Source organism: Rhea americana, unplaced genomic scaffold, assembly GCF_003343005.1.
Source record: "Rhea americana isolate MKP2758 unplaced genomic scaffold, rheAme1 scaffold_109, whole genome shotgun sequence".
Lineage (NCBI taxonomy): Eukaryota > Metazoa > Chordata > Aves > Rheiformes > Rheidae > Rhea > Rhea americana.
The window spans coordinates 1145219-1155646 of NW_028185139.1; the positions used below are offsets into that span (position 1 = coordinate 1145219).

Genomic DNA, 10428 nt, shown 5'->3' on the forward strand with positions numbered 1-10428 from the left:
GTGAGAGCTATTCCGTAAGACTGGATCTTGGCTTTAATAATTAGGACAACATTTCCATAAATCTCAGCATGGTTTGTAGGAGTGTTCTTCCCAATAAATGTTTAATTACAATGACCAGTGGTTGAAAATCTGCTTAACAAAACTTTAACTATTGTAACAGTTGCACGGTCAGATTTGACCAGAGGGGACTAGTGATATACTTCAGAGGGAAAAGGAGCAGTATCTATTCAAGCTTTGGACAAAGTAAAGGAGCTTTGCTCTTTTTAACCTCTTCTCTTCATTTCCGTAACAGATGAACATATAAGATCCCATTACTAGAAAAAAACAYACACATTTAATTTCCCCCAGAGCCTCACTGAGTTTGACTACCCGAAACATACAGAATCAGGCCACAGAAGCATACTTTCTTTTGCATGAGAAGTTGGCCAGCAAATTAAAGACTAAAAGAAAATTTCCCTACTTTAAAAGTGTAAACACTTAAAAATATTCCTAAGACCGAGATTTATTCAATTGCAGCAATCATCTGCAGCAAGCAGCTCTAGTCTTAGATTAATTGAGATGTACTGCTCAGATATGTCATTAGAATTTTGTTATAGCCTGTTCACAAGCTTTCTTGGGGGGAAAAAAGGCTCATTGTAAAAATGGGAATGCTATATTTTAGAGTACAGTTTCTCCTGTTCCCCTCTCCTTCAATGGTATTACTGTGTAGAATAAAAATAAATCAGAATCATGTTTTTATGAGTAATGAATCATTAAAAACTCAACAGAGCAGAAATATGGATTGATATCATTGAAGCAAAGTTCAGTGCTGCACAGATGGAAGTCTTACACTTGCTCCTTCCTAAATAAAAACATCTTGTTTTATTTCAACCTTTCAATCTCCTGTCCTATTTATAGCAATTCAAGCTTTCTCCAACATCCAACATTTTTGATGAGTTAAACTTACTGCTATTTTCCATTGACTTCYTGATTGCACTTGCAGAATGCTAAGTGCAAAATTTTCATTAACTTCAATGAAGTCAAGATTTTATCCAAAGCTAGGATTTTACCCAACTTTCTGTAGCAGTCTGGCTGAGCACTGAAATGTTACACTTACCTCTGAAATGCATGTTCCTCTTCCATTAAGAAAATTCAGTTAAATGGATGTGATGTCAGAGCTAAAAGCAGGATCTCTACCTCCRAATCTCTAAGGACTTTCCAGTGTGGACCTCTTTCCCAGTAGCTCTAGAATCATWACCCAAAGTCCATTTGAAACAACAGAAAACCTCCTCTAACTTCAAGGGACTTTGGACYATGCCCTGTAAAAAAAAGGGTGAAGGCTTCTCAGATGTAAAGAAACCAGAATAATTCTTATGCAGAACTAAAAAGAATTTCTGTGGACTCTACGACTCTACACTTGCAGACTGTAAGTCTGTACGCTAGTTCCATGTTTTTACAAAAATGTCTTTGTGGAGACAGAATGGAGAAAGGAAAAGCAGCAGATCTGCTAATACTCATACTAATGCATGAGCAATCGTTACCCCAACAGCAGTGCCAGATCATAAGAAACTATAGTTTCTGTAAGAAGGTGTAGGTTGAAGAACTTTTTCTTCACTGTCACTGGCTTTGTGCAAAATGAAGCTAATGGCTCAAGGAAACAGATGGAAAAAATATGTATGACAGTCTACRGGCAGTTAATCACTTGTAGTTGAAGCACTTTGCTATCAGCATTGACTTGTATTTGAGACCAAAACAGTCATAGTGGCAACAATTTTATTCAACATCACTGCAACTACTGTGACTATAAATAGGACAGGCAGAACCAAAGGATAACACCTCACCAACAGGGCATCTTTCTCATCGTATTCACGAACAGGCAGTTATAGGCTAGCACACCATGTACCTAACCCTTCAGCAAGCATCTCATCAGCTCTCATCCACACACATTTTTTCCTTCCATCTCTTACCTTTTTCCTTTAAACATAAACATTTCATAATTAAACAATTACAAAAAACAATACTATATGTATGGAAAGATTTTACAAGCCAAAAATTGTCATTCTCACTTTATACATGGTGAAAACAAGGAAAATAAATAATCACTGAATCATGTGCACTCACTACATGCCTGTTCAAGAGACCAAAGGGACATAATGTGCTTTCTTATGCCCTTTGTGGGGTTTAGCTATATCAACAGAGCATGTGAGAGAATAAAACTGCTGCTCCTTGATAGTGATATTTACTTTTCTGTGAAAATAGATAGGAAGTGAGCAGGCAGGGTCATATTGACAGGGTCTCTTTAGCCTGCACCAACCAACAAAAGTTGGAGGTCAAATGGATAGTATAAATTATTTCTTTCTTAAAAGTGTGACACAAAGAAGAGACCACCTTGTGAATGAAAATCACAGCATTTTTCCTGCTCTTCACCAAAGGCAAGGCAGCCCTGCACTTCCCTTGATTGTGTGAAAGTATGTTTAGCTAGAGTGTTTAGCTAGCAATATGACCAAGAATTAGGAGAAGAATTAATAGTTTTTATCTCCATCTTCTTCCCTGCTCTATTCATACTGCTGCTCTTAAAATACAGCTGGCAAGTCTAAAAGAGAAAGTGACAAATCTGGTCTTGAAAGCATCCACTACACATAGGTACAGTTATGGTTCAGAAACCAGATCACACAGCCGTAACCGAGAAGAGCCCAGGGTAATTTCTCAACCTTTTACAGTAACGATACACCTTCTATTATGCAACAAAGCTACCTGACTTCTCAAAGAAAACTTTTTGACAAACTCAGGGAGACAAACATATCATTAGAAGAAAATGACTAATTTGAATACCTGTATGAATACGGTATTCAAATCTACTTGTTACTATCAGTACTTCAGTGATCTCAGAGTCTCCATGTAACACAGACTTAYCCTCAGCACTGCCAGAAGAGTGGCACTGGCGACAGAGTTAATAACCTAAGTTATGAAGATTTCCTTAATCACATCCTCCAACTTGTGGGTAACAACACACGGCAAGGAACATGCTGAAGGCAGTATCTCACTGCGCTCTCTGTGTGGTCTGCAGCATTCGCAGGTTCTTGAAATTTAGAGGGTMTTATTACTCATGGGATCTGGGTTGGAGATATCTGCCTTACATTAAACACATCCTCAAATTAATGCTTTGACCAATTTCATAAATACTTTCTGCTCATAGAGGAGCTTCTCTAAATTCAATGACAGAGAAACTATCCTCATGTTAAATGATTTTTCCATTGATCTAAATTGAAATTTTTCTTGAACAGAGACAAAATGCTATGAAGAGCAGTGGGACTATTTTTATGAATAAGGATTATAAATAAAATTGAGAAATTTAGCTGAAAAAAAATTTATGGACTCTTCTTCTTAGTAAGGACAAGTTAGAGTAAGACGTTCTCAAAAATACCCTGCTCTGGTCACAGAGCAGATGTGCAGCTGGATGCACAGCTCTCGTCATCCACTCTCAAGAAAGATTAATTTGACTAGAAACATGGCAGAGAAATCCTTTAAGTAAGAAATGAGCTTTTCTACAGGAAGATGCAAGAAGAGATGGCTCACTTATCCTAATAAAATGGAGGCTGGAAAAGTCTGGCCTCTTTATATGTCAGGTTAAACAGTGTAAGACAAAGGTATTTACGCTCATGTTTACTCAGGAGCAAATGGAATACATACCCATAAATAAATTTAAACTGGAAATAAGAAAAAAAAAAATTCCAGCATTAGAGCAGTGAGATCCTGGAAACACATTCTAACAGCAATAGTTGGATCAAATAATCTTTTTTGCTTTCTAGTGGATTTTGATAAGTATACTGATGAGGTTGTCTGAAACAGAGAACTTCTTTGGAGGGACCTAGCAGGTCCATTCAAGCATTATGTCTTTTAAGTCACCTGAGGCTACATTCAGAAGACCTACGTACATAAGTACCCCTGTGTGTGCCAAAGTCAAGAATCAGATGCCAACAGCAGTCACAAGAACCCACACAGCTTCTACCCAGCCCTACAGGCAAGCAACTGACCTGTTTGCAGCCTAGTTTACACAGAAATCTCAGGAGGATTTATAAATTAGGTGTTCTCCTGGCTAGCCATTCTGCAAGACCCTATCATACTTCCACACATTCAGTCTCATAAAAAACTGCCAGGACTTTTGGTGGAACGGAATTTAAAGTGCAGTCCTGGAACACAGGAAACCTGATTTCAATTTTTCCCACCTCCTATGCATCCTGACAGATGTGCCTTTAACTGTTGATTAACTTTGAGAAAAACAGCTAGCTTTCTTAGCATCTTGCTCAGCTTACTASCTGCTGTGAATCCCACTGAAGTGTTCAGGAAATGTCTCTCCTATATAATGCATGGAAAGATTTAGTCACTTACTTTAGTTTTACAAGAAAGATGCCTGGACGTTAGCACAGTGATGCTGATTTGCTCCTGCATATCTAGCTCATATGCTTCTGCAGAACAAGATACTTCAGTTAGGATGTGAAGAAGGAATTCAGTTATACATAATTTTTAGCTTTTTATGGGTTATGCATTAATTGTTTCAGATGCAAATTAGCTTTGCAAAAATCTGATCTGGCAACTTTGTTGTGTGCTTCCAGAACAGAGAATGCCAGATTATAAGGAGTTCATCTGGATCCCACAAGACAAGGCTATGTCTGTACTTCTGAATTAAAGAGTGCCAGGGCTTAGAAAAACTTGACCATCTAACTGTTGTTAGAATGGCCCCAGCATATGTTTTGCCCAAAACAGCTAGCACTCTTCCAATCAATGCTCAGGCATAGTTTGCAAGTTGGCACAGGCCAGCACCAGGCAGTTTGCATGCAGCTACTGTGCTTTGCAGGCTACAAAAATTTAATTTTATCACCATAGCCAGGTCACACCAGAAAGAGCCTTGGCACCATACTGAGGCAGTAACTTCAGCTCAGTTTTTACCTTGCCAGACATAAGCTGACTCCATTCAGCCATTGCTTCTGCACCATGATCTAACACAGAGTTCAACACAGGGTCAGTGCTGGACCTGAGACTGGACTCTCTCCCCTTCTGCAGTCCTGTGCCCAGATAAACAAGTCATCAGAGTTTGGTAGAGTAATGGCCTATTGGCTCTGCAAAAGCCAGACCAAATCTGGCAGTCTACTAATGACCTAGCACCTACAAGTCGAGCTGTAACCAGGCTGTCTCCTTACTGGTGGGGCTCTCTGCACTTTGCTCCACAGCATTACTGGTTGCAACATGTTTTATTAGCTCATTCACAGTGCAAGTCCCAAACGCTTTCTGTGCATGCACTGGTGCTACTCTAGATCTTTCAGGTGTGCCTGGTGCCCCGAACAGCTGGGTAGCTGTTGCATTGAAACAGCTTAGTGACTATGGGAACCAGCCCCAGTCCTCTAGGATGAGTGCTGAAATAGATTTAACAGCAGTGCTGGACACAGGATGGCTTTGATTTGTTAAATCAAATAGATTAACCTAATACAGATAGACTGTTTATGTAGATGTGTTGCATATACATATATATGAAGATATAYAGCCCACATACATGAATGTAAATGTGAATTAGATGATAAAATAATTTTTTTAAATTATAAAAGAGAAGCATCTTTCAACACCTACCTTATATGAGAAAAAAAAACATTTTGTGCATTAGTTTAATTTGACAGCAGAAATAAAGCTGTACATTAGAATTACAGACCAAGTTCACTTGGTCCAGCATTTCATATCCATCATTCCAGTGGATACAATATCTATGTTACACTCTTCCTTAAGATATGTAGGTTTTTCCACTATTTTTTGTACTTAGAGGAATACTATCCTCATAAGTACTTGATCTAAGTTCAATGTATTTATACATGCTATTGTATCTTATCGGTGCGTAACAAATGAAATACAAAAATACCAGATATTCACCTAAAGAAATAGCATATCATTAGAAATTAGAACACTACAGTTRCAAATTTGTTATTGTTGCTATGGGTGAGGAGGAAAACAAATACTGAAACGACTTCACAGGATCCAACATCCCTGTTTGATTAGCATCAAGTGAACATTCCTGGAGGACAATCATACATCTTATCTGAACTCCAGTCAGTGCTCATTTTCAGAATGTATTAGATAGCTGTTTCTTCCTCGTAAGCTGATCTTGTCTTCTGCTTCCTCAGGACAGAACAATCATTAAGAAAAGCAGTTTTGCTCCCTGGGCTACAGATTACAAAGAATTCATTTAACCGAGAAGCATTATCCCTGAAGAGGTGAATAGTTCTTTAACTCAGCCTGCCTTGTCATAGTTTTTTGTTTTGTTTTGTTTGGGTTTGAAAGTTACCAACYGCAATATGCTGGGAAAAAAAGAGATAAACAAAATTAACTCAGCAGTTCTCCACATGATATTCAGCTTCTTCAAGCAGCCATCCTTCTTGCTGGGTCTCTCCTTCACTTGTTCTATTTACTTCTTGGGTTCAAAGTTTTCAAGTTTTTCTTTTTCTTTTTTTTCTTTTTTTCTTTTTTTCCCCTCCTTAATTATGCATCACTTGGCTGATTTGTCTTTGCACTCCAACCTTTGTTGCTTTCAGTTTTTAATGATGATCTTTTCGTTAAGAGCTCACCAAAGTGTAGATCATGCTGAATGTAAAAGAAAGACACAATATGAAAGTATCCTTTTGAGACATGCAGAGCACTTTGATTTTTATAACCCTTTACTGTCTGTTCTTCAGGCCTGACTGTAATGGCCTGTGCTTTCCTTTGCTCCATTGGTTCACATTTCTTCCATCTCACTAAAACATCTTAATTATGGTGGATTCAAGATAGGTATCAGAAAGCACTCGAGAGATAACAAATTCATTAACAACATACTACTATACTTCAAGCTGTGTTTCAGCTTATTAACATGTAGTCTGATGCTGAATTTGAGAAGTGAAGGAACAAAACCATTCTGCTTTAGTGTGCTTGCTCTGCAGGGCAGCCAGGGTTTCCAATGAAACTGCACTATTTTATTTCCTTTAGAAAAAACTCCATGCAGTGGAAGAAACATAAAATGCAGAAACCAGCTGCAGTGAATCCATACATATTCAATGCAACTCTGAAAAGTGCAGAAATCACAGTATATTGCCACAGCTTCRTTTTACTATAATTCTATTTCTGACAGTATCCAGAAAAAATCAGCAAATGTGAATACAATTCATATTACTTCTTTTAGAACCAGACAGTGGATTTTAGCTTAAGGCCATRTTTTGAAATGAAGGGAGGGAGGACACAGAGGAAGCTGCACAACAATAAAGCCCCAGCTGAAATGTTAAACCACATTACATAGCTGATTTGCCAGGGTCTGTTACCCAACACAAAAATGTGGGGTTAAAAATGCTTCTTCCTCCACCCATGCCTTGTGATGATCTCTCCTACTCTATCAACGGAGCTGGTCTAGCATAACTCCCATGCTTCCCACTTTGGCCTCTTGCCTCTGCTAAGAGAGCTAGCGAGGGAAGGACATTCAGTCCAAATCCACAAAGCTACTGGATGCTACATACCTGCTCAGATTCTTGCACTCCATCCATCTCAGTGTGAGTTAGGCATCTACCAAATTCTGTGTGTTTGGGCTCTTCTACTTCCTTTCTCCTTCTACATATGCAAATGCACGCAAATATACATGCACATGTGGCCAGGAAAATTTGTGCTAAATAGTATTTAAATGTAAACCTGAGAAACGTCAACCTGCAGCAGAGACTCCTCAAGATAAGGTGCTGACTGACAACAGAACAAATAACACACTAGCGATCAAAGAGGAAGTGACGTTTATCCTCTTCCATTAGTATACAACCATATCTTACAAAGGAATTACAGCATCCAAGACTGGTTGGAATGGTGGTCTATGCAAATAAGTAATGGGAAAAGGAGTAGGAGAAAGGTGTCATAAAACAATACCTTCATTTAAAGTTAAAAGTGTTAGCTTTTCTTGTCAAGTAGTTTTATGGTGCAATTACAGAGGCCACTAAAAGCACAGGGATTCTGTGGAGGTCTTACCTTAAATATGATCCCCATATATTCTTGCATCTGACATTTGCAACTGTGCATTAAAGACATCTGACAGCTGAAAGGATTGTGGGGGCAGGTTTGACTGAGGTGCAGATCTCCAAGAACCAACTTAAAGTGGAGTTCTGAATCATACACTATAATTATGTCCACTCTGTCACAAAAAGGATGTTGTAGGAATGACTACAAGCATGGTACACCTTGTGTCCCACCTACCTACCACCCTGAGCATCACCATGCATGCAGACTGTGAACTGCCCATGAGTGTGTGCCTGGTAATCTCACGTGCCAGGCTCCTGCAGGAACTCAGCCTGCTCTGGAGGGAATGTTCCCAGCTGCACTAGAACACTCTCTACTCTTGTGACACAGATCTGGTTTTCAGGTCTTGCATTCAGATTGGCTTATGGAGGACTGTGGGAAATACACTGTCAAATGCCCCATAATGTGGCAAATTACATGCTAACAAGCTATGCCAGTTCACTGATTACAATTTTGATATAATGTCACTGTCATAACACTTGCTATATCACCCATCCTAAGAGGCTATGCAGAGGATCCAAAAAATGTGTTTCCTTGGTTTAGCTCTAGGGCCTGGGTGAGGTCTTAGATATGCACTTAGCAATACATCCTGAGGTGTCAGTGGATTTAAGTACATGCTGCTATGAATGGGTATGCTTCCCTGAATCAAGATCAGGAACAGTTTTGTGAAGCTAAAGAAATGGGCCTATTTGCTCCAGTCATTTCTAAATATAGTATCAAATGTCAAATGTTAGTAGAAAGACTAGACTTACCAGTAAAGATAGTAGAAGAAGGAAAGGAGATAGAAAGCTAGCTTACACCAAGCCTCTTTTTGACAGTAACTCAAGGTATCTGCATTCATGACTGCAGGTGGATCATATGCTAGTTCTGAACTATCTGCTGGGCAATGAAAATACCTGAAAAAGCAGGAGAAAACATCTGGAATGTCTCTGTAACATTCTATATTAAATATCTGATCAACAGCTGAGTTCAGAAGAAAATCTCCTTCCATGTTATMCCAGGAATTTTCCTCTCTCTTTCAAGCCTCTATTTCTGGACATTGTTAAAATCAGGATGCTAGACTAAGCAGATTGTTCTTACAGGCCTGATCAATTCATGCATACGGACTTTCTCTGTGCTATTAATTCTTCAGATTGACACATTCCACCTTCCCATATACTTCCTTCTGGCTTAATCTCCAATAATTTACATACTGTGAGTGACCGTATRTGCTGGCCTGTGACCACAGCATAGAGTTCAGATTCCTAAGCTATAAATGCATCTATACAACAGACTGCAGATACGATGAAAGGTAACAGTCTCAACCAACTAATAGCTCAATTTCTCCAACTATAAAAASGAAATAATTGTCTCGGCTTYGCCTTGGACTTCTGGGGCCTGTGTTGGACATTGTGGTCTGCTGACCCTTGTGGGATGAGGGGACTAGAGAGTGACTCTGCCAACAGGTAAGGGGAGCTGGGCAAGGGCAACTGCAGGAAGCCTTAAGCTCTCCTGGAAGAAGCCCCAGCACTCATCCCCCACTCTAGCTGGCTGTAGCTACCACTAACGAGCAGTCTCCCCTTGCCCCTGAATAGAAGGAGTTGGGGCTTTTGACACAGGTAGCCCTTGTTTAGGGTGGATCAAGTACCCTGGGGGTTGGTAGTAGGGAGAGGTCTATTTAAGAGCCAGGCCTGGAGTGCAGTGAACAAAGGCAGAGAACAGATGCAGCAGTTTGTGCAAGGAGCACAGTTAGGTGCAAGAGGACATCTTTCCTTTTCCTGCGCTAGCAGTGCCCACTCTTGCTAACATGGTTGTAACTCGCCGTAAAGCATATTTACCTGTAGCTGTGGGAATTGCTACATCAGCTGTGTCAGAAGCTTCAACCCACACAGACCCTCTTACAGCAGATGCTGCCCTACAGGTCTCAGGCTGCAGGGAGTGCTTGGAGCATCTCCAGAAGGCCTGGACTGATGGTCCGCCCTCCTGCAAGAGCTGTGCTGYTGTTGAGGATTTGTGTCCTCAAGTGAAAGAGTTGCAGGATGAAGTCAGTAGGCTGTGAAGCGTACAAGAACGTGAGCAGGAGATAGACAGGGTGTTCTCAGAGACCKTACTGCTCCCGGAGTCCCAGTCCCCTGCAGCAGGGGAGCTGCTGGAGGACTCTGTGAAGGGTGAAATAGTACAGCACAGCACTGTCGAAGAAAGCCAGAAGCTACTTGCTTCTCAAAGAAAAAGAAGAAAGGCCCCTAGTCCTCCTGTAGACTTGGAGCTACAGTTGAAGAACATGTTTAGTGCACTCCAGGATAAGGAGAACCCAGACCTGGCCTCAAGGGAAGCAACTGAGCTGTCTGACCCTGTGCCTTGTGCGACCACTTGGAAGAGGTGACGAGTGGTTGTAGTGGGTGA

At 40.2% G+C, this 10428-nt stretch overlaps 1 protein-coding gene across 1 annotated transcript in view; it reads right to left on the reverse strand.

Annotated features, from left to right (window-relative positions):
• Positions 1-6496: 6496 nt before the first annotated feature.
• The window catches only part of CNIH3 (cornichon family AMPA receptor auxiliary protein 3), a 54309-nt gene continuing 50377 nt past the window's right edge, over positions 6497-10428 (reverse strand). The window contains exons 5-6 of the mRNA XM_085311046.1: positions 8799-8942; positions 6497-6603 (exon numbers count right to left, since the gene is read on the reverse strand). Of these exons, the coding sequence (XP_085167172.1) occupies positions 6576-6603; positions 8799-8942 (172 nt within the window). The 3' untranslated portion in view covers positions 6497-6575. The remainder of the gene's footprint in view (positions 6604-8798; positions 8943-10428) is intronic.